Source organism: Cydia pomonella, chromosome 25 (genome assembly GCF_033807575.1).
Source record: "Cydia pomonella isolate Wapato2018A chromosome 25, ilCydPomo1, whole genome shotgun sequence".
Classification (NCBI taxonomy): domain Eukaryota; kingdom Metazoa; phylum Arthropoda; class Insecta; order Lepidoptera; family Tortricidae; genus Cydia; species Cydia pomonella.
This window is the reverse complement of record NC_084727.1, coordinates 7,128,309-7,152,970: the sequence shown is the minus strand read 5'-3', so window position 1 is coordinate 7,152,970 and position 24,662 is coordinate 7,128,309. Positions and strand designations below refer to the sequence as shown.

At 38.2% G+C, this 24,662-nt stretch overlaps 2 protein-coding genes and 2 long non-coding RNA genes across 5 annotated transcripts; 2 read left to right on the top strand and 2 right to left on the bottom strand.

The window, feature by feature from the left end:
• Window positions 1-550: 550 nt before the first annotated feature.
• Window positions 551-11,549, bottom strand: LOC133531690 (carboxypeptidase B-like). Of its 2 annotated transcripts, XM_061870059.1 has the most exons (8): window positions 11,254-11,549; window positions 9,212-9,260; window positions 8,779-8,988; window positions 7,510-7,585; window positions 6,808-6,958; window positions 3,049-3,221; window positions 949-1,128; window positions 551-644 (listed from the first exon to the last, which is right to left on the bottom strand). In XM_061870059.1, the coding sequence occupies exons 1-8, from the start codon at window positions 11,279-11,281 to the stop codon at window positions 600-602; spliced, it is 912 nt and encodes a 303-aa protein (XP_061726043.1). In that variant the 5' UTR covers window positions 11,282-11,549; the 3' UTR covers window positions 551-599. The 2 variants fall into 2 exon arrangements, with proteins under 2 accessions (XP_061726043.1, XP_061726042.1); XM_061870058.1 differs by having other exon boundaries at window positions 551-1,128; window positions 11,254-11,458.
• An 18-nt stretch (window positions 11,550-11,567) lies between these two features.
• Window positions 11,568-23,227, bottom strand: LOC133531691 (carboxypeptidase B-like). The gene is made up of 7 exons (XM_061870060.1): window positions 22,874-23,227; window positions 16,795-16,843; window positions 15,882-16,091; window positions 15,407-15,482; window positions 14,747-14,897; window positions 13,628-13,797; window positions 11,568-12,155 (listed from the first exon to the last, which is right to left on the bottom strand). The coding sequence occupies exons 1-7, from the start codon at window positions 22,899-22,901 to the stop codon at window positions 11,586-11,588; spliced, it is 1,254 nt and encodes a 417-aa protein (XP_061726044.1). The 5' UTR covers window positions 22,902-23,227; the 3' UTR covers window positions 11,568-11,585.
• Window positions 18,170-19,525, top strand: LOC133531693 (uncharacterized). The gene is made up of 2 exons (XR_009801578.1): window positions 18,170-18,623; window positions 19,110-19,525. It is a non-coding gene; the product is annotated as an uncharacterized LOC133531693 (long non-coding RNA).
• Window positions 19,781-21,264, top strand: LOC133531692 (uncharacterized). The gene is made up of 2 exons (XR_009801577.1): window positions 19,781-20,170; window positions 20,583-21,264. It is a non-coding gene; the product is annotated as an uncharacterized LOC133531692 (long non-coding RNA).
• Window positions 23,228-24,662: the final 1,435 nt, after the last annotated feature.

Here is a 24,662-nt window from a genome sequence, read left to right as displayed (position 1 = left end):
GATGTATCAGGGCATCAAATCAGAGAAGAGGTTGTTCGCCTCGCGAAACGTGACGGCGTTCGATTCAAGAAAGAAGATCGTAAGCTCCGACTTTGGTAAACAAGTCATTATTATATTATAATAATGCACGCCCTATATATAATATATACTATATTATAACAATCAGTCAGATTTATGTAATGTATATTCTCATTTGTTTATTAATTTTATTTTTCTTTATTAAAATTAGCTTAAAATGGGGTTTGGTTTTTATATTCTTGCAGCACGTTCGGCTCAGCATTGCTCCAAGCAATTATTATAGATAATGACTTGAATTTTCACAACCCTAAATGGCCGAAAGGGATAGTGCTATAAGGGGTAGTTCTATACATTAGAAAGGGACAACATAATTCTTCCCGGAAACGCTGTCAAAGTTCAGTTTTGTAGGAAGTGTAATTTCTGTACGGGAGTACTATTATTTATTCTGTGCTTATGCGGCAGAAGGAGATGGATGTTTGCATCATGTGTTCCCAATTTAGATCGTATAGTTACAAAAACAGAAAAAAATATGTTTCAGCCACTATTGGGAAATTCCCGTTTAATTTCTTCAGCCATAACTTTTAAACCTTCGTAGTACTGTGGCAGAACAGTGTGTAACAGCCCCTCTGGAAAGTTGAATTGGTAGCCGTTAGTAATTTCCAAAGTGTACGCATATGGAATCTTTTCCACTGCAAAGGCGTAGTCATCGCTTCCTCCGGCAGCTGGGTACAATTGCCCAGCGCTCATGACTCTAAACGGTCGCCCTCCTGCTTTTACCGCAGCCATAGAATACAATTGCGCAAGACGATGGAACTTCTCCCATTCATCTGGGAAATAACTACTTGTAAAACCCCAAGGATAAAGAAAGTAATCCCCGTATGAGTGTATAGATATATACAGCTTGATACGTTTGGAGTTAGAATTCATTACTTTGCGAACTAGTCTCGTTTCGCGCTCAGAGAAGGCTTTTTCACCAACGTATGTTTGGAAGTTGCAGGGATCGAAGGAAGCGCCGCGGTAGCCCCACATGAAGTCGTAATTTCGATTGATATCTGCCCCGAGGCATTCCTCCCTCCATGTTTTCGATCTTGATTTTCTCCACATACGATTCTGTGAAAAAATAAGTAATTTTAGTATGATTAGCAGCTTTAAAGTACGGCCACAGTGGCGAACGTCCAGCTGAGCATGTATCGTCAAGATTCCAAGGGATTTGAACAGCATGCAATGAAGCCGCTCGCATACATTTTACATTGCTTTATGGACGCGGCTCAGGCGTTCCTTCGTGTGCACACTTAGGATCGCTTACAACAAACAGTCTACCATCGTTAAAACTTTTTTTAAATGGCTAAATGCACACTATGCAAAATCATGCTGACATGATACGGATAGAATGATGCAGTTGTAAGCAGCGAACGAAAATAGTACATTACGATACAAGGGCGAAAAATAGGAAATTCAAAACATGAGTGTTTTAAATCGACACGAGTTGCGAATTACCTATTCGCACATGTATCGTACAACGTTTTACAGTACATATGGCCCTTTAAATGTTCGACACAGTAACGTAATATGCTAATTTTCGCACTAGTGCGGTAAAGTAGCACCATATGTACTGGAAAAACATTTTTATCAATCGCTGGTTGTAAGGAAGAAGCCAAAGGAATTCATCGACGGAAATATAAAGACAAGTTGAGTTTAGGTCATTAGCGAGCTCGAGATGTACTTGATACACAAAGAATCAATCAGTGATCAAATATTGCTAATAAAGTATGTAGAGTTATTCCAAGATAACTCTGCAGCGATTTTGATGGCATAGACCGTGCAATAAAAAAAAAACATTCATGGGTAATTGTGTAAGATTTTATAATAAACTTCCAAACCATATTACTGAATTATCAATTAATAAATTTAGGAATCATGTAAAGCGTAAACTTATTTCTAAAGCTTATTATACCACACAAGACTACATGAATGATAAAACATGGGATAATTATTTATTATATTTGAATAATGATGATGAAATGGATATTCCAATGTATGCTATGTACTTCCTTAGTTTTTTTTATTTTTTTAATGGTTTTACATTTAGAATTTATTGTAGAAACATTCTAGACTAGTATTTTTTATACAATTGTTTTTTTTTTATGTTTGACTACATTTTGTGAAATTCTTAGTATTAAATTTGATCTGTATTATAATTTAATAGTATTATGGAATAATATTTACATCAATAAATTGCTCTGATAATTAGCTCAAGATAATTCTATTTAATACTGTCTTACTCATAAGCCCTTGTTGCTAGGCCTACATTATGGATGGTAGAGGCAAGGAACAAATTCTCCATATACCAAAAAGTGTCCGATAAAAAACCATAAATAGGTGGCGCTACAATACCTAGAATACTTGAGAAAAAAATCTAATCATAGACAGCGCATTTCACTCCGTCAATAACGCCTAGGTTCTTAGCTATTCTAGCGCTACTCTGGAGAGATTGGAAATTATTATTTATAGCTGACAGCTGAATACTTTTGCAACAATTCTGCCTAAGGAGTTTCTGTTCCTTGCCTCTACCTTCCATAGCCTACATGAATAAAGTATATTTAAACTGAACAAGTGTAATTTTATACGTCAAACTTCTATGTAATTATGACGTATAACTTAAACTTTCACAGCCTATGCTATCAAAATCCCTACAAAGCAGTATCTTGGTCTAACTCTAACCACGGAATAAATAATAGTACTACCGTACAGAAAGGAAACTTACTAATCATGTTGTCCCTTTCTAATGTATGGAACTATCCCTTTCGGATATTTAGTGTTGTCAAAATTCATATAATTATCTTATCTGTGGTTGTGCTTGCAAAGGGACATCAAGTTGTGCCAACCCTAACAATTGCTCGGAGCAATGTCGAGCCGAACGGAACCGAGAAAGCCCGGGCGCTTTAGTTTCCTCTCCCTGCTCTAACGTATTTCCTGCTTATCATAGACATGCTTCGTAACGTGACGGTAGAATTATCAATAGGTTCTCACGTCAGGGTCCGATCTCGAGTACTCATAGCCGTCAGGGTTGACCACGGGCAGTATGTACCAGTCCAAGCCGAGCAGCCACTCCGTTTCGTAGGTCGGTTTCTTTGCCGCCATCACTAACTGATCGATTATGTACATTGCAAATGCTGGGGCCGCCCACTCTCTTGCATGGGCACCTAGAAAAAGTACCTACTTAATGGTAATGTTTTATTTTCAGTATAGGTACAATCCTTTCGAACTAAAATTATGAAACGAGTCATTATTCACATTAGTACATTACGATACAAGTGCGAAATACAGCGCACACGTATCGTACAACGTTTTACAGTTGGTACATATGGCCCTTTGAGTTTTAGACATAGTTACGTAATGTGCTAAATGCTAATTGTCGCACTAGTGCGGTACAGTAGCACCTTATGTACTGTAATAGTTATTTACGATACAAGTGCGGAAAATAGGAAATTGCAACGACTGGTGATAAATTAAAAGACGACCGAAGGGAGTGTTTTCAATTAATACGAGTTGGGAATTACCTATTCGCACGTGTATAGTACAACGTTTAACAGTATAGGTACAATTATACAATATGGCCCTTTAAATTTTAGACATATACGTAATGTGCTAATTGTATGTATGTATGTAAACACTTTATTGTACATAAGGGACAGGTAAAGATACAATAAAAATAAAAAGTCGCACTAGTGTGGTAAATTCATTACGCAATTACAAACTAGTAGCTCTGTGAGCTGTAGACCTCGCGAGCATAGCTTATGGCTCCTCTACACGATGGCCCAGCGTAGGCAAGTTTTAGAGGCGCATTTATGCGTTAGAGCAGCGGTTCCTAACTTGGGGGTAATTACCCCCGTAGGGGTAAATCTGGTATTTTACGGAGGTAATAAGCTCAATTAAATATAACAGAAATTAGACCTGTAAGAAAGAATATTGATATTTATTGGGAGTAGGGGTAAAATCGGGTTCCCTAGTTAGTCATAGGGGTGGCAGAACTGACAAGGTTAGGAACCACTGCGTTAGATAGCGGTGATTGCGGAGCAAGTGATATTGCTATCTCATTTCACCGCATAGCTGCGTCCCTTAGATTGGCCTACGCTGAGCCATCGTGTAGAGGAGCCCTTAAAACTGAATAAATGTAAGGCTCCGCTGTTTAGAAGAATTTATAAAAACTAAATTGACAAAAAAACATAATTATCGAATAGGATGGTCCAACTTTGTATGTAGAAAAAAGTTGAAAGGGTTTTATCTTCACATGGCTCCCTTTATAGAACAGTAATCTATGTGCCAAATTTGAACTCATTTGCGAATGATTAGGTTGTCGCTATGATTTTGTGATTTGCAACATCCTCATACAAATAAAAAAATGCAAAGTTACCTAAAACAAAAAAAACGATCGCCATCTTTTTTAGCATACTTATAAATAATAAATAAAATGAATAAAGAGCCCTTAAAGACATTTTCAAAGCAGAATTATTGATGGGTCAATTTATTTTCATACTATTTTGTATAGCAGTATTGTTTCATTTATAGCGACCTCTAAATAATGTTAATTGCTCTTAATTTTTTATAGATACTTTTTCGTATACCTATTAGAATTTAAAAAGCCCGCACGGAAAAGGAATTTTCATTAATTATTAACTAAGAAAACTTTGTAGACACGTTAATTTACTGCCATCTTTGGACACATGATTAAAACTTTTGGAACGTTATGGTGCCATCACTCGAAACGATGCTGTCAAACATTTGGCCTTTAATCTATTAGATGGCGCCACTTTAGGTCTTTAACAATTATAACATATATTAGTAAACGAATAAGGATCAAAAAGATCATCAAGGAAAGGAAAGTCAAATGGCGTTCTACAAATTTTTATCATGTGTCGAAAGATATAGCAGCAATTTTACTGTAGCAACAAAATTTTGTTTGACAATCCACCTCCATTTCAAATTCTCTTTGCCAACGCCTACAAAATGGGAAGAAAAGAGAAAATACTCCCTTTCCCGTTTCCAAACGCCCACAGTTAGTCGGTCATCCCCTGAATGGTAAAAGTAGAACCACCTCCATCTTCGTCGGCAGAAGAAGGGCCATCAGAGCTTCACTCTGTAGTGTTTTATCTCTATAGGATTTGGCAATTTAATCCACTAAAACATCATTTTGCTACATCGAATACCTTGACTAAAATATCAACAGAAGATATACATATAATGTGTTCCTGCAACTTAGTAATCTATATGCACCTAAATTTTCTAAAAGAATGCCACGAACCGTACCGAAACTTTCTGCGGCGACTGCACAAATATGTTAGAAAACCGTTTCCCTCTTTTAGCTATGATATATATTTTTTTTTTATTAAAGCAGTATAACATACATTTACGTTTAAACTTCTATTCCTAATATAATATCAATATTCCAATCTACAACTACGTCTCTATAGCAAAGCCAAAGTTGATAAATTAATCCAAATGCAAAAACTGCTCAGATTTTTTTTTTTAAATGAACCCGTTTTCGCCTGCGCAACTGTCCGTCTCCTTGAACTTTAACGGCTATAAAAAAAGTTCAGACAATAAAACTGAAACGAATACGCTTTTCTCGCGCTTCGTGGTCGCTTGATCAACAATACGAAATTTAAATACAAAAAAAATACAAAATGTTACAATTCAGGGAATAGATCCAGGGTCCTCTTCTCTCTCCCTGTTACAAAGCTTAGTCAATAAAAAATAGGAAATTAAAGTGCAAAAAAAAAACAAAAAAGATTTTATTGTTCGGGATTTGAGCCCGGAACCTCATGATTGTAAAGCTAGTGTATACCAATTGAGCCATGAATGGATATATGTAACACGGTGAAATTAGGCTACTTATTCTCGAGTAAAATCTAAATATCTAAATACCCCCTAAACCAGCGTTCTAAAATATCTGAATTTCTCGCAAATCACTCTGTAACCATGTCTCACAAGGAGGAAACTCTTATGATATCGATACGGCTATTTGTTTAGGCGCGACGTACCATGACTCTGCCATTTTGAAAAAATTACAAAAACTGGATCGACAAAAAAATTCTATTTGATCATAGAATATGGTCGCAAAATTTCACGCGAATCGGTTGAGAATTGCGACCTGTAGAGGAGAACATCCGGACATACGAAAGCAGATTGCGCGAGTCAAAACGTAGACCTACGCTACGCTTCGGTCAAAAAATCAATTTTTTACACACAGTAAGCTGATTTTGTGAATTCTAAAGTTTTTGTATTGTTTATGGCGGGCAACAAATAAATTTCGCAGTTTAGTTCGCGGCAAGATGGCGCCGAAGCGTCAGCTGATCGGATTTAGTTTACGGCAAGGCACTGGTTCAAACTGGGAACTGTCAAATTGATTTTTGGTTGATCAAGTTCGCACCCAATAACCAAGTAGCCGCCATAGAAGGTTATGACAGTTAACAGATTAACTGACTCGTGAGCGAATCGCAGCGCGAAGCGATCGCGAGTGTGGAGTCTTGCAAGTTCGCGCTTCGCGTCTCCTTTGACGCGGGCCAAATACCGACAAAAAACGGGGAATAAGGCGCGAAGGCGTGAACAATCTGCGAAATCAACGCGAGGCCCCTCCACACTCGCGTTCGCGGCTTCGCGCCTCGATTCGCGCACGAGTGTGGAAGGCCCTCGACGGCTAAGAAACATTTCCATGTATACATATATTTTTTACGTGGTTGTCAAATTATTGTGCTGCAGAGTTAGTTTGGTCTTACTCAAGGTACTTACCTGCGTCTATAAAAATGATAGGATTCCGGGCTCTACGGTTAGCGGAGATCTTGATCAGGGTCACGACTCGACCTTCGTAGCTCCTTCCAAGATTCTGTAGTTGTACATAGCGGCGATTTTCTTTGGCGAGAGATTTTAAGTGATTTGATATCTATAATTTGAGCGAAAAATTGAATTTATTCGACTAAAGTGCCATTTACATCCACACTTTATCAGGCCTGCCTGATATCAGACCCGATTTCAGGTCCGAGAAAGCATATTATTCCGTTTCATCAAATATCAGCACATCGTTTACAATCTTTTACAATATTTGAAATGTAAAAAATAATTCATATGCAAAAATATCAAACTTTGAACATTTTTGGCAATGAGAGACAAAGTATTTTTTAACATTTTTAATATTGTTAACGATGTGCTGATATTCCGTGAAACGAAAACTGATATCAGTCCCAAAATGTGGACTGATTTCGGGGCCGAAATCGGGAAGTGTGGATGTAGGCCATAGAGATACAAAAGTTATATAAGCAAAGAAACAGTGGTAACTCCATTCGTTATCATTACATCGTTAGGGTTTCCTTTTGTAACGTACATGGTAACAGTAAATGGTACTTATATGTTATATTTTGACTAACTTATTTTTTGTAATCTTTGTCCATTAAATATGATGTTCATTATTACAACGGAATTTAATAGAATACTTACATCTTGGTAGGAATTATATTGTAATGACTGGTACTTGTCGTGTTGTCTTATCAGTGCCACCTCCTTATCAAAATACCTGAAAAATGCCCCGTTTACATCTATTCCAATAGCATTCCAATCCTGTCATCAAATCCAGCACTTGAATGTTGCTGGAATAATGTGAACTGGCACTGGAATATACTCATTGCAGTCAGCATTCCAGTCCACTGACTGGATTGTTGCCCCGTTCACATCTGTTCCAGTAGCATTCCAGTTCAGTGATCGAAATCAGTAGGACTAAGATGGTCGGTTTTATATCATCTGTCATCATGTCCGTCATGTTCTAACAAGGATGTACGTGCGAAAGTGATGCATGTCATGACAAGTGAAAAAATGCGACCATGATACAGCCGCAGTGCTGGACTGCGTCATATCGTTTACATTATGCCCCGTTCACATATATTCCAGTAGCATTCCAGTTCAGTGATCGAATCCAGCGCTGAACTGGATCGAATCGTTTACATTAATGTCAGTCATTTTCATCATCCAGTGAATGAATGGAGACTAATACAAAAAAAAAACAATACGTTTTCACTGTTTAATATTTAATCCAGCACTGGATTGACGGTCTGCATAATTCCAGTGGCGCTGGATTAGTCGAGCTGGAATGAAAAGTAGACCATCATTTCAGTAACTGTACTGGAATGATTATATTCCAGTGCCGGTTCACATTATTCCAGTAGCATTCCAGCGCTGGATTCGATCACTGGACTGAAATGCCACTAGAATAAATTCAACCAGGCATAATTCCGGTCGTTTTCATCATCCAGTGAATTTTTGACGACCGGTTTGGCCTAGTGGGTAGTGACCCTGCCTACGAAGCTGATGGTCCCGGGTTCAAATCCTGGTAAGGGCATTTATTCGTGTGATAAGCATGGATATTTGTTCCTGAGTCATGGGTGTTTTCTATGTATTTAAGTATTTATAAATATTTATATATTATATATATCGTTGTCTAAGTACCCTCAACACAAGCCTTATTGAGCTTAATGTGGGACTTAGTTAATTAGTATTATTATTTATTTTACAAAAAACAATACGTGTTCGCACTATTTAACGTTTAATCCAGCACTGGATTGGCTGTCTACACTATTCCAGTAGCACTGGATTGGACGAGCTGGAATCAAAAAATAAATTAGAAGAATGGCATTAGGTAAGCAATATTATCGTGGAATCTCAACAACGGATAAAGTATCAAACTAAAGATAAATAAAAAATATAAAAGCCCACCTGCCATAATGATTTACACATCTAACGCCCATTCCTCTTAACTTGGCAAAATTTTCTACCTTGCTCCGATCTTTTGGAGACACCAATACATCGGTAGTGTCGTTCAAACCGTGGCTGTGTTTCATTATGTCCACGTCGTCTGAGTCGGTGAGCGTCATTAAAGTTTTGAGCTGTTTGTTGTCATATGGCGTGATTTGTATGAGAGTGTAGCTAAAATGAAACTGAAGATTAATGCCTGAGGCCGCGGACTAGACGAAAGCGGCGTGCGTTGTCGCGAGCGGCAAATCAAGGCCATTAGGCGGGTCCACACATTGCGCTCTATCAAATTTGATTGCCGCTCACCGCGCCGTGCGACGTTTGCGTCCTCTTCGACGCCTGACTCGTTTGAAACTTGACGCGCTATACTTATATTTTTATATGCGCTCACACTCACTCATTATATTTATTTATCCCATATACTTGCAAAAGGCGACCGAGGATATCTGCAATTAATTCAATTTATAAATAGAAATAGAACACGATTTCAGTTTATGTATGTAGTATGTATATTTTTTAAACTAGCAGACGGATCGTCGATTGAATGGTAAGGTATTACCGTCGCCCACGGATACCCGCAACACCAAAGGGGTTGTAATTACGTTGCCGGCCTGTAAAATGGGACCACGATCTTTTCTTGAAGGTTTGAAGGCATATCGGTTGGGACATAGCTCCCCGTACACGGGGCAATGGCGTCCCTGACATTTGTGAGGCGTTCGAGTAGAAGCCAAGTAGCCAACACGTAAAGACCCTTTCGACAATTTTATGAAGTGTAACCCATAGCGGATGCTGCCTTGCCCGTGTATGGGGCTCATGCAGAGGCAGCACCCGCTAGCTAGCTGATAAGTAGTGAAAGACAATGAAATCTAAAATGAATTATGCTATTTGGTCAAATTGGGGAAGCTGATGAGCACTGCGCTCTGCTCCTAATTTAATTTTCACCTCAACAGATCGATGAGTTCTTCGCTGATATTTATTTATTTCAACACAAGTGGGTGGAAACACAATGAAACACAAAATTAAAAACTTATAAATAAAAATTTGTCCCAAGTCGAGACCGTTTGGTAGGGTGCCCAGAAGGCTGGCTGCATTGCCCCTCTGGATAGCAATGCTTATCCGCTGGGCAAAATACAGGCCAGCCCTCTGGTCACCCGAAGCCTCTATAAGTTGCTTTGCTATCTCCTTATAGAGGCGGCGCGCGCTGGGCCCCCACGGCCCTAGGGTTTCAACCCCAAATGCCGCAAATTGACATATTTGCGACGCTTGAGGCTTTCAGCTTTTTGCCTGGAATATGCGACGGTGCCAGGGTATCTACGCAAGTAGCATCCCAGACAAGGGGCCGTCCCATACTCCAAGGCACCAACGTCATGGGCGTGGTGGCCTAGGTTGTCTACCATATGACTCCGCATTGGCACCGTTGAGGCATGTTGGTTGATGCTCCTATTTTAAGGCAAGTGGCCAACCGGAAAGTTGAGTTGTCCAGCAAAGTTCCTATTGTTGGTGATGAAAGTGCCTGCAACTACAGACCCGACTCCCACTCCGCTGTCGCAATGAGACGAGCTCGATCTGTCGGACTTAGTGCCGTCCCTCTAGGAGGCTGGTCCTTGTTAGACGACAGAGAGGCTCGTCCCACTGCCTTTGTGAACATGGGTTGACAGGCGGGTCTGTGTTGGGGCATGTTAGTGACCATACGTTCTTGGCCTCGGAACAGTGCGCACCCTCCAGCACCCCAAGGGAAGGGGCTAATATTTCCCCGATAAGGTTCTGAGCACAGTGTACCGAAGCCAAGAAAGCAGGTAGCGCCACGCTGGAAATTTTGCGGATGCCCAGGCCACCCAATCTAACGGGCAGGCTAGTCTGGGTCCAAGATCTTTCGCCAAAAGATATGTTGAAGACGGTGGTGAGGGTTTCTAAAATTAAACTGTCCAAATTCGAAATCAAATTGGGATGTTTCCAAAAGTGTGATCCGCGAAGTATGTATGTAAATTTTGGAACAAATAGACAATGTTTCATTATACAATATGCCGAATGTATGTTAATTTTAGTTAAACGATGTTAAGATGCCTTGAAATTTTGTATTTATAAAATTTTCAAAAGATTGGTCCAAGATGGGACAGCCAAGTACCTGGATGAAGCGTTTCTTTTGTAATAATTTTGATTCCGGAGGCGGAGGCAACTTGATTAAATTGTTCTATTGTGCGTTCTTTGCTTGGGCAGGACTCTGTTACAAAGAGTTCGCATTTCGAGAAATAGCCCCACAAAAAGCGACATCTACGATGGCTCAAAGGCAACACCTTACCTTACCTCACCTAAAGATTGTCTGGAAGAATTCGTTCCTTAGACATAAAGCCGCCTGTTGTTTATCTCTATCCTTGTGTATTATATGTATTACTTTGTAAATTTATTTTAAGGGTGGATAAAGAGGATTTGTATACTTACTGAATAAAATTACTAACAGCTTGGCCATTTGTCAGTTAATAATATTTTGATTTTATTATTTTTATTTAAAAAATAATTATGAAACTTTAATTATTGTCTAATTCTGTCTGTAGAAGAGGAATTAACACGAAACATAATGTGGATAATGCCTAGTAAGTAAGTAAGTAAGTAAGTAAGCTAAGTAGACTAATGAATGATACGGCTATGTCTCTGAGATAGCAACGCGAATGCTAATTATGTATGGTTCTCCGTATAAAATTGGATAATAGGCAATTGAGATCGTGTAGAGGTTGCAGAAACGGAAACAATGTACAATGGATTGTCATTCGGCTTTAATTGGGGAATTCTCGTTTAATTTCTTCAGCCATAACTTTCAATCCTTCGTAATACTGAGGCAGAACTGTGTGCAAAAGTCCTTCTGGATAGTTAAATTGGTAGCCGTCAGTAATTTCCAAAGTGCATGTATATGGAATCTTGACTACGGCAAAAGCATAATCACCACTTCCTCCGGAAACTGGATACCATTGTCCAGTGCTCATGACTCTAAACGGTCGCCCTCCTGCTTTTACCACAGCCTTAGAATACACTTGCGCAAGACGATGGAACTTCTCCCATTCATCTGGCAAATAACTTCCCGTAAAGCCCCAAGGATAAATAAAGTATTCCCCGTAAGAGTGTATAGATATATACAGCTTGATACGTTTGGAGTTCTCCTTCATTACTTTGCGAACTAGTTTTGTTTCGTGCTCAGAGAAGGCTTTTTCACCAGCGTATGTTTGGAAGTTGCAGGGATCGAAGGAAGCGCCGCGGTAGCCCCACATGAAGTCGTAATTTCGATTGATATCTGCCCCGAGGCATTCCTCCCTCCATGTTTTCGATCTTGTTTTCCTCCACATACGGTTCTGTGAAAAAGATTGGTATTTTATATGATTATCAGTTTTAAATACGGCTTAGTAGTGAGCGGCCAGCGGAGCGTGTAGCGTGTCGTCAAGCTTCCAAGGGATTTGAACAGCATGCAATGAAGCCGCTCGTATACGTTTACATTTGTTTAATATGGACGCCGCGCCATAAGCACCGCTGGACACCGCCGCTCGGGAATTTTCCACCGTTTGCACACTTAGGATCAGGGGGCCTACCGCGAAAACGGGTTATTCCCACTAGTTACCACCAAGTTGTTACCAGTGGTAACTACTGGGAATTTTTTCCCACCTTTTACCACTGTCAACTACTGGGGAAAAAACCCACTAGTTACCTCAGCCTTGGTTTGGTGGCAATTCCGCCGATAGCAATTCAAGACATGTTGTTAAAATTTTATTAATTTATTATTTTTACGTAAAATAAATATTTAAAAAAACTATTTGTAATTATTATATTATATGTTTTTTTTTCCTTTATGCCATCAACCTCGAGAGCAATGAGAGCATTTATCTTGTTAATTGTAAATTGAATTAATTGTGACGTTACCTATGAAACCTGGATCTTTTGTCAAGGGAGCTTCCGCCATACGGCGTAGCGCAGCGTTGTATTTATATAGGAGCATCGTTGATAATGGCGTAAGCGCTATCGGCAATAAAGTCCTTTTCAATAAATAACGTCAAAATTATACGAACAAACAAACAAATCACTCAAAGACCGTTTTTTTTTATCACGTTAAAGGAAGTTTAACAGTAATCGACTTAAAATTAAACGAATACCTAACTAATTAACCTATAATTAATTATACGTTTAATTAATTATTCATTAAAGCACTCTGTATTTATACTGTTTTTATTAGTATTGAACGCTAACCAAAATTTTATAACTACCGGGAAAAAAACTCCCAGTAGTTTCCTCCAAACCACGTTGATGGTAACTAGTGGGATTTTTTTCCCAGTAGTAACCGGTGGTAAAAGGTGGGAAAAAAATCCCAGTAGTTACCACTGGTAACAACTTGGTGGTAACTGGTGGGAATAACCCGCGAAAAAGTCCGCAAGTGACGACTTTCAATTTTCGCGGTTATAGCCCTGTTACAACACTTACAAGTTGTAAGTTACAACAAACGTCTGTCATCGTACAAACGTTTGCATAATTGAATGGCACGCTATGCATAAACATGTTCACATGGAGTTGATCTAATCATGGAAGCCAAAAGGGATTCATCGACGGAGTTTCATTCATTCATTGGACCATGATGGATTCATGGATTGGATTCATTGGAGTTTCATTGGTCATTGGAGAGCTCAAGATGTACCTACTTAATACACAAGCAAAGGAAAGAAATACAGCTAAGCAATATGAGTGCTATTAGGTTTTTTTTTTCAGTTAGGAACTTTGTTCCCTGCTCATCATAGACACTTCACGCCTAACGTACCTAACGTTATCAAAAGGTTCTCACGTTAGGATCCGATCTGGAGTACTCATAGCCGTCAGGGTTAACCACGGGCAGTATGTACCAGTCCACGCCGAGCAGATCCTCCGGTTCACCTCTTTTGTTTAACGCCATCACTAGCTGGTCGATTATGTACATTGCAAATGCAGGGGCCGCCCATTCTCGTGCATGGGCACCTAGAAAATGTAGGTTGATCGATGTTTTCAGTGGATACACAATCATTTCGAATTAAAATTATTAAACTTGCCATGATACATGTTAAGAATTACTTATGCATTAAGAGGGCAATAGGGTTGTTTCCAATTTTTTTAAACGCTTGTATTACGTTCTATATTAACTAAAAGGTGCCTTAAAATTCAACTTTTATACTAAAAACGGCTTTAAATGTGTTAAATTAACAAAATATATTTTGACAGATGCTTTCGCGCCCAAAACGCTCCTTGAAAATTGTGTGACGTCACAGTTTACGGTTTGACACATAACTACATACACACGTAGAAGATACGAACTGTCAACTGACATTTGTCATTTGTTGTTTATCGCGTAACTCTCAACAGTGTCAATCCGCGAGTTGTGACGTCATCAGAATCTTCAATGACGTTTCGAGTTTGGTCACGAGACGTGTGCCAAAAGATATTTTAAATTCAATATTTACAAAAATAAGGTCATTACAGGTCCCCTAAAAGTAGTTTAACATGTTCTTATAATCCAAAAGAATTTATTGGGATACAATTCTGTCCTAAGATTTGTAGATGGAAACAACCCTATTATAGTAACCAAATAGGTAGGTAGGTATTTGCGTAACAAGAGATCAAATTTAGTTTTTGCTGCGAGTAAAATTGTGAGGACTCTAAGAAGGTGCAAGGTGTTTGGTCTCATGTAGGCCACCAACACCACACAATATGCCTACCACCTTTACCTTCGCTATTCGAACTACATTGATGGTTAAAACAGAGACAAAAAATCTAATTTTGCTGCATGCGTGAAACAAAAAGATCTTGTAATGTTCATACAAGTCTGTTTTCGATTATATTTTTTATTTTAATCTGACGGACTGGCAATGCGACAGAGCAGTTGCAGTTAGAAGTAGGACTGAATTTGGAAGTAGGAATGGGTGTTATTTACCTGCATCTAGAAATATGATTGGATTCCGGGCTCTGTGATTAGCGGAGATCTTGATCAGGGTCATGACTCGACCTTCATAGCTCCTTCCAAGGTTCTGTAGTTGTACATAGCGGCGATTTTCTTTTGATAGAGTTTTTAAGTGCTCTGATATCTATAATTTGAATGATTACAAGTAATAAAGAATTAATTCCACTAAATTGTTAACCCACGACACGACGCAAAAGCGGGGTGTAAGTTTGACCGCTATGTGTGGGTGTGTCTGTAAGAAGCACCGTAGATAGCTCTTAAACGGTTAAATAGATTTAATTCGAGATTCTAGCGATGATTCTTACACATGTCGTATAAAAATTAGTTCATCCGTATCATTGGACCGTAATGAAGTAAATTTAATAATTTTACTTCGGTATTGGAGTAATGTCAATGGAATGACATGATATTGATTCGCACAAATAACATTGTAATGATGGAATGAAGAATGATAGAAAGAATGACAGAAAGTAATGAAGTTTTTAGTTTGATATTTTTGAAAGTAATGATAATAAAATGACATTAATTTTATAGCGAGTTGAGCGCATTATGTTATTTTTTGTTTAATTATTGTACTCTTTGTCCATTCATTATGATGTTCATTGTTATAACGGAATTAAATACAATACTTACATCTTGGTAGGAATTATATTGTAATGACTGGTACTGATCATGTTTTCTTATCAGTGCCACCTCCTTATCAAAATATCTGAAAAATGTAATAACAAGGATCAAAGCCTCAATGTATTAGGACTATTAGGGTCTCAGTGGAGAGAATAGAGAAATAAGTAAGCATAGACTGCTCAATCCATACATCAGTTTTCTTAACAAAACGTTCATCACGACATCTATTGTCAAGTAGCAGTACTGATAAATCCTCTACTTGAAGCTAGGTGTCGACTACGAAAATAACTCCTCCTTCCTTATTTGTCTATGGTGAAGAGCGACCAGCGGCACGTATAGCTGGGCTAGCAGCGTTGCGTCGGGTGTTCAAGGGATTTGAGCGTACTAAGGCTGCTCGCATACTAGGTATTACTTAGCACTAACACCGCCGTTAGAGCGTTCAGTTTGCATCCATAATATATTTATAAAAAGTATTAAAACTCACCTGCCATAATGATCTACACATTTAACGCCCATTCCTCTTAACTTGGCAAACTTTTCTACCTTCCTCCGATCTTTTGGGGACACCAGCACATCAGTAGTGTCGTTCAAACCGTGGCTGTGTTTCATTATGTCCACGTCATCTGAATTGGTGAGTGTTGTTAAGGTCTTCAGCTGCTGTTTGTCATATGGCGTGATTTGTATGAAGGTATAGCTAAAATAAAGACTTGAAGATGAATGCCCGACGCATTCGTAACATCATAACATGACCATGAATCTCCTTAGGTAGAACTGTTGCAAAAGTGTCTAAATAATAGTTCCAAATCTCTCCAGAGTAGCGCTAGAGTAGCTAAGAACCTAGGCGTTATTGACGGAGTGAAGTGCGCTGTCTATAATTAGATTATTTTCTCAAGTATTCTAGGTATTGTAGCGCCACCTATTTATGGTTTTTTGTCGGACACTTTTTGGGATATGGACATTCTGTTCCTTGCCTCTACCTTTCATAGTTACTGCGATGTTTGAGTCCGTAGAGTACTTTCATTCAAAAAGGTTTACCAAATATCCCGTTAGATGGCGCTGTACCAAGAACGACTATCTACATCGCGCTAGCGAAATTTTTATTGAGATTGGATTTAAATAAAGCTGCCGGTTATTATACATGTTGAGATTTCTATGAGAGTAGCCATAATGGAGACGATATCGCCTGAAGTGTTTGAAACATGACGCGTTATATATTTTCATATAACTAGAGTCAGACAAAGATAAGTTGGCAGCGATTTTGATAACTCAGCCTGTGCAAGTGTTAAGTAAACGTCAGAATTTCAAAGAAGTTTGATGTTTATAATAACACTTACACAGGCCGGGCTATTAAAATCATTGCTAACTTATCTTGGTCTGACTCTACACCTCACACTCACTCATTATATTTATTTATCCCATCTACTTGCCAAAGGCGACCGAGGATACCTGTAATTATTGCAAATAAACAGAAATATAACTCGATTCATATAATCATTTCGTCTTATTCTATAAATATTCTATTAAAATAGAAGTAGAAAGAAAAAAGAAAAAATACATTGAAATAATAATACTGTTGCAATACATATAGGAAATGTTGTGTGCGTCGCAGCAAAACAAAACGGTTCTGGCTCAGTATTACGTTTCACCCTATGGGAGAGGCACTGATATTCTGCCAGGACCAGATCACGTCAACCAAGATACAGTGTAAAATATGCAATATTCAAAGTTAGTACTTACCTAAATACCTGTCTATAAAACTAGTGACATAATTACCATTGAAAGTGTGTACTTACATAGATATAATAAATAATAAAAATAAATAATAAAATATAAAATATGATGTTGAAGTGTCAGTGTGATTAGCATGCTTAAGTAATACGTAGTGTCAGTGTAATTATAAGAGGATATTCATATTTTATACATAACGAATTACTAAGACCAAATAAAATAATAGTATTAGTGAAGACTAAATTCGGTAATCAGCAACCAGGTAACCATGAGGGACTCCCAAACTTTGCTTCTCCAAAAGGTATTTTTTTTAAATGAAATTTGAACGATTGCTTGATTTTAATATGACGAATAGGTGGAGGAATATTGTTCCAGCACCAGGGCCCTTATTCGACATGCTAAAAGTGACGTTTCGTGTTGATTTCCATTTGATGTGGGAAATATTGTGACTTGTCGAATTGCTATCATCAACACCTGTCAGTGAACAATATCCACACTAGAGGCGGGGCGTTGTACCGGAATAGTTTTTGGAACAGGTTTTTTGTAATAGACTACTTTTAGCTTGTCGAGTATTTAAAAGTACGAACTTTGATTTCTGAAATAAAACAAATATGAAACTTTCATCACCTCGTACCTCCATTCTTACCGTTACTTTAAGCAAAACAAAATTTTGTTAACAGACGGTCGTCTGGGCGTCTGTTGTATCTAAAAATAGTGTAATAATATATAATAAAAATATGTCAATGGATTCATAGCCTTCACTCAAAACGTCATAATATTTCCGACCCCTACCGAAATAATAAGTCGATATTTGCATAAATAATCCTTATTTGTAAGACGCCTAAGACCGGCAAATACGTAAACTGCCTATTGGGGGTCATACTCGTAAAAGTGGTATTTTAGACGTACTTTTGGTACGAGTAACAGAGACGTACTTTTGGTACGCAGTCCCAGCTCTAGTCAGGATTCTAGTTGTCAAATATAAGCGTGTCGAATACGTATTAGTTAACTGTCAAATGAAATTAGATCAACGGTAGACTTTTTTGTCGATGGGTATGGCTGCCATGTTTGGATTTATGACATTTGAAAGGGGATCCTAAGGCAGAGAGTAGTTTTTTCTGTACGATTTTGATTCTTCTACTCGACGCAAGATGGAGTTAGCTGCCAAATTCCGATCTTGGCGTTATAAAAATAAACCGCAAGAACCATGACAATGACATGCAGTTGCGTCGATGTAGATCTATCATAAAAACGTACATGTGACAATTGTCCAGGATTTAAAAAAATCTTGACAATTAATAAATGTCAAAAAGAAAACTGATTTATTATAAAAATACAAATTATATATAAAGTTTGATTTTAAAACCAATGATCGTGGGTCCTAACCCCGGCTCTTAACAATGAACATCTTGTAACTTGTGTGCAAAATATCATTTAACTTTTACCAATTACTTTTCGGTTAAATAAAATATCACGAGGAAGAAGTAGCCCCAATAAGGTATATTTTCCCCTCTGGGTTAGAAGGTCAGATGGCAGTGAGACAGGGAGAGATAGTGAAGAATGCGGCAAAATAATCATTAATTGTGTTGTTAGACTAGCTTTTTTTGTTAATATGAAAATTGACGCAACAGCAAGCTCAAAGCCCCCTATGAGCCAGAGCCTGTTAGGTGCAGGCTTAATTGGCTCATCCGAGGGAAGCGGAGCTTCGGCGACTAGCTGGTTGCGTCTGCTTATCAACTTCTTCCAATTCACTTTTACATCAACTCCTTATAAATTTGTAAATTAAGGTCAACTTTGTAAGAACTAATACCTGTGCCATACTATAAATTGGACGATATGCCTAATTAATTGTTATTAATGTTGAATTTTTAATGGCGTATAATATAAGACAGCGGTCGTATAATGACTGAGAAATTTGGATTTTTCTGTTTGAATAAACAGCAAACTGGAGACATTGAGATTAATTATAAACTTATTATTTTAGGTGTTATCAAGAAAAAAGGTCTTAACAGATTTATGAATAGGCATTGGCAGAAAAACAGGCGTCCGACCACGCATAATGGAGGATTCTATTTCTTTTATCATGTAGCTATATCTATATGACCTCTGCCGCCGACTTTTTCACCCGTTGGCGCCTGTGCCCAAATCCTTCTAAGACCGAAGTTTGCTGTTTCCACCTGTCCAATAAGCTGGCACATAAGACAGCCTTACAACATAACTATTCCCCAAAGTATCTCGGTGTTACACTGGACAGAAGCCTGACATACCGATTGCACATAGAGAAGCTAAAAAGTAAAATAAGGACCAGGATATTTTAATTACGATACATAAATAACTACTAAAACATGTTTTCTGCAAGAAATTAGTTATCTTATTATATTATAAAATATTTATTATCCATCTGTGATGTTTATTTCTTGTGAAGATATCGAAGTTTCGCTGTGTAGCACTTATTGATATATAATATGATCAAAATCGACCCGTCCACATCCCTAAAAATCCACACATACACATTTTTACGCACATATACAAAGCAGTATAACCACCAAAATGGCTACGGCTTGAGTATTCAAATTTGTATTGAGAAAAGGCAACTATATCCTGTCTTTATTTGCCTCTCTATCGCTCGAATATGCAATAAGCATTCACTCTTCGTCAAAATCGGTTTCAAACTTTTTCGACTGAGTACGCGCAATAAACGCCTAGTAGTAGTATTTAAATGTTTACCGTATTCATTTAAAGCATCGTAGGACAATGCCGCTATGTAAACTGTATGGTGGGTCTTAAATTAGTGTGAGTTATTTTGGCACCGGACTCAACCTTCACGTTACAATATTTAAAGTATTGCGCTGTCATAGTAACGAAAATGATAAACACGTCAATCGGAGTAAACAAGTAACTAAATGATGCAAACAAGAAAATATTGCAAAATAGGTACATATATATGTACCGATAATTATTTTGTGTTAAAAATATGAGGCAAATTATACTGCCCGATTATATGGACTACATATTAAAAACGATTATCTTGGAAACAGTCAATAGGTGAACAAAGTTATAGTAAAATTGGTGCATAATTTCAGGGCTTGCCTGGCCCACGCATGATGTACCTACCTACCACGACCACGGCCGTCTCCTATTACTATTTTTTTCTAATTCCCTAACTAGCGAACAATATTTCATGTTCATAGTCTAGAATTTAAAACCTTAGCTACATATTTGTGGCGCTTGGGGTTGAAGTTGAAACCCTGGGGTCCTAGCGTGGGTCTATGAGGAAATGTCAAAACGCCTTTTAAAGGTTTCTGGTGACCAGAGGCCTGGCCTATATTTCAATCGGCGGATCAGCATTGTTATCCAGAGGGGCAGCAGCCTTCTGGACACACCACAGACCGACCAGAATTTATTTATAAGTTTTTATCTTAAGTGTTTTTATGATATTTTATATATAAACTTACAGATGTCGAACCACCAGCAAAGTTTTTGAAGAGGTGTAGTTCCTGGTACCAACTGGAAACTGAAACTAATATCTACACTCAAGAAAATGAAATATAGTCACAGAAAACTTTAATGTTTTATTTTATTAAAGAAAAACGTTAAAAAAATGTGTAAACAGAAATGTATATTTTTTAATTCGTAGTTGAATAACATAATATGTATTTAATCTCCTGTACATAGGAATCGTCTTTTTGTAGGTTTATATAAACAATAAGTACTTAGGTCGATTTAGGCATCAACTCATCACACCAAAATTTTGTTCTAACCGGTCACACCGCCAAAAGCAGTATTATTTGTTTCAACCCGTCACAAGTAGATTTAGTTCTATTAGGACACATCGTAATTTTGTAGCTATTGGTCAAACTGCAAATCTGTTCCTATTCGTCATCCCGTCAAACTGTTCTAACTAGTCACAAGGAGGATACCTAAACAAATTTCACTACCCGCGAAACGTGTAATATAGACCATACAGTAGGTCTTAATGGTGATGGCGACTGTACAATGGGGTTGCGTATACATACAAAGAGCATTCAAATAGTTGGTGATAGACCAAGTGACCGAGTTACTAACAGTTATATTATATCTTTTTTATAAATAATGTAATAGCGTAATTTTTGGAAAAATAATAAAGGATTCATGAACCATCTCGTAATTTTAAAAAAACGGACTTTAAATCATATGCCTGAAAGATGTGTTAAGGTATACTTACAACTTGGATCGTGAACGTGGTTTAGAAGCAACTGGGTGCGGAGTAAATTGCTTGATTTTTTTTAGAATTTTGAGCGTTTCTAGGAGAATATGTGGAGCGAGCATTATTCGACGTGTAGGTGTGGGTTCAACAAAAAGATCGCATGTCAATAGTGCTTTATTGTCGTTAAAATTCAATTAATAATCGCCTTTATCGACCATCAACTGTGTGGTCACTTTTTAATTGATTGACATTGTCAGGTATAGTTTCACTACTCGCCGCCGCATTATTCATAGCGCATTACTTATCCTATCGGATACAAGATGTCGCTGATTCTTGTAAAGTTATGTTTTAAAAAAAAAGACGCCTTACTCTATGCCATATATTGTATGAAAGGAAGGGTATTCCCTGTCGTACGTCAAAAAATCCAAGATGGTGCCCAAGCCCATGGACAAAAAAGTCTAGCAATAAAATCAACATGTGTCAAAATTTGACATTAGCAATCCACAGTCAGGTGACAATCAAATCAAACCGATCCACTTCGAGTTCAGAGCCATTACAAACTGTATAGTAGTAATAAACAAAGTTGATTTTAGTTTGATTATTTTTTCTATGAATGAGTTTTGATTGTTCCAAATGATAATATCCACAGTTGATAGAATCAACACTTGATACAATCAACATGCGATAGAATCAAGTGTTGATTTGATGTGGACGCGAAATTTGACAGTTGTGCATGTCGAATAAGGCCCCTGGTTGCGAGATACCGAAAACAGCCAGTGAAAGCAACGGTTTTGTGGGGATGCGCTTCCAGAAGACATTGTCTGGTAGATCGAGTACCGTGTCGTTTTTGGAAAGAGGAAATTCGTATTTTGGTGAACATACATCCGGGTCTTTCGTTATTCAACACGCCAAATAGAAGATTCGCAAGATGTAGATGTCTACGAGAGGATATATTTAATATGGATGCTTTGTTTAAGTAAGGCGTAATGTCTCTTCTCGGCGGGATTGAACAACAAAAGCGGAAAGAGGCATATTGGACTCTATGGATAAGACGGCGCGTTTTTCCAGCAGCAGTCGTGGTGATCTCCGTAGTTCAACTTAGAGACAACTAGTGATTCGCACAGCAACTTACGCATTTCCTCGCTTAGGAGGTTACGAATTTGGTACAAAACCTTCAAGCCATAAAATAAAAGCATGACTTCACTTTCACAATTCTCCTATATGCTTCTCAAACCTAAACCTTAGCTGGCTGTCCATCACTAACCCTAGATTTCTTGCCTCATCTACGCGTTCGATCAGTGAACCTCTTATACTAATTTTAGGCTCATTATTTAAAATGGTAGGGCACAGCACAGCCGATGTCTTTGCGTCTGTATCACTGTATGTCTAGCGTGAGTCATCCTTTTTTTTACCTTTATCGGTAATATTGGTCATAATCGGCGATCGAAAGCAGCGAGCCAAATTGGCGTTTGCGTCCTCACGGCCTGATTTGATCGGATAATTTTATCAGATTGGCGAAAATTATCCCGTTTGAATTCCACTGTATAACGGTAAATACTTACTGAATATGATTACTAAGAGCTTGGCCATTTTTCAGTTGATAATGTTGTATTATCTATATTTAATAGGTACTGTTATTATTGTTTCTGTCTGTAAGAGTAAGATAAATTTGCAAGAAACATTGTTTACGTGCCAATATATTTCTAATCAGATTTAGTATCGGAAGCCAAGTAACGTTGAGCCTAAGCCTAATTAATTGTATGGCTATGCCATTGAGATAGCAACGCGAATGTTAATTATGTATGGTTTTTCCATATACAATTGAATAATAGGCTAGATAACGAGTTTTATTAATGGTACCTATCTGTCGATCATTTGTTTTGAGTATCGTCCTGTGCTTGATATACCAAAAATGGTAATAATAAGTATAAAAATAAGTCGTGATACTAGTAGACATGAGTATCTATAAATTGTGAATGCCTTTGTTAATACCAATGTGAAAACACTGATTTAAACTTTCACGATTTTTACACGTTTTTACTTCTTAGCATGTTCAGTCTATGATAAGCGGGTAAAATATAGATATAATGGCAGCACTTTTATCTTACACACCAAGCCGCAAAATTACAGGGCTACTTTATGAACGAATTGCATTCTTAATGCGCCCATGTAATTTTGCAGCTTGCATAAGTGCTGAGCGCGCCGGCCCAACATGTTAAAAAAATGAAAATGTATGGGAGCGGTTTCAGTGTACGCTGCTCAAATCCTGAAGTTTGTCGCCACGCTACACGCTCCGCTGGATGCTCACCAATGAGATCTTTGAGGCGGGTTCACACAGAACAAGTCGCCTCGCGAAGCAGCTCGGTTTGTGAAGACGGGCCTCGCCCGAGGCATTGTGGACGCGAGTGCGTTGTCTCGCTCCGAGGCACGTCTACACAGACTGAGCTGCTTCCCGCGGCAATTTCCTCGCGAGGCGATATATACTTTGTTTCACAGAACCGATTGTGGAGACAATCAAGATTGAAAACATGGATTACGGAGTGTTTCGGTACAGATATCAAACGGACTTCAAGTGGGGTGTTAGGGGTGCTGCCTGCGATCCCTGCAAAATCGAAATATACGCCAGCGAAAAGGCCTTATCTGAATTCTGAACGCGAGACGAGAATAGTTCGTAAAGTAATAAAAGATAACTCTAAACGTATCAAGCTGTATTTATCCATACACTCATACGGAGTACGGAGAATACGTTTTTCATCTTTGGGATTTTACGAAAAATGACCTCCCACATAGGCGGAAAAAGTTACGTCTTGCAGAAACATATTCTAAGGCTGTGGTGAAAGCAGGAAGGCGACAGTTTAAACTTTAAAGTCATAAGTGGTGGGCAATTGTACCCAGCTGCCGAAGGAAGCGTTGACTACGCTTTTGCTGTGGAAAAGATTCCATATGCATACGTTTTGGAAATAACTGACGGCCACGAATTCATCTTCCCAGAGAGGCTCTTGCGCACCGTTCTGCCTCCGTATTAGGGCTCCTCTACACGATGGCCCAGCGTAGGCCAGTCTAAGGGACGCAGTTATGCGGTGAAATGGGATAGCAATATCACTTGTCACTCTAACGCATAAATGCGTCCCTAGGACTGGCCTACGCTGGGCCATCGTGTAGAGAAGCCATTACAAAGGTTTAAAAGCTATGGCTGAAGAAATTTAACGGTAATTCCCTGTAATAAAGGCTGAATAAAAATTTATTCTACTTTTATTTTAGTTTTCTCAACAATACTACCAAAATTACATCTATTTAGCAAACAGAGCCACTGTTCCTTTGATTTTTCTTCAAAAAACAAATAATATTTAT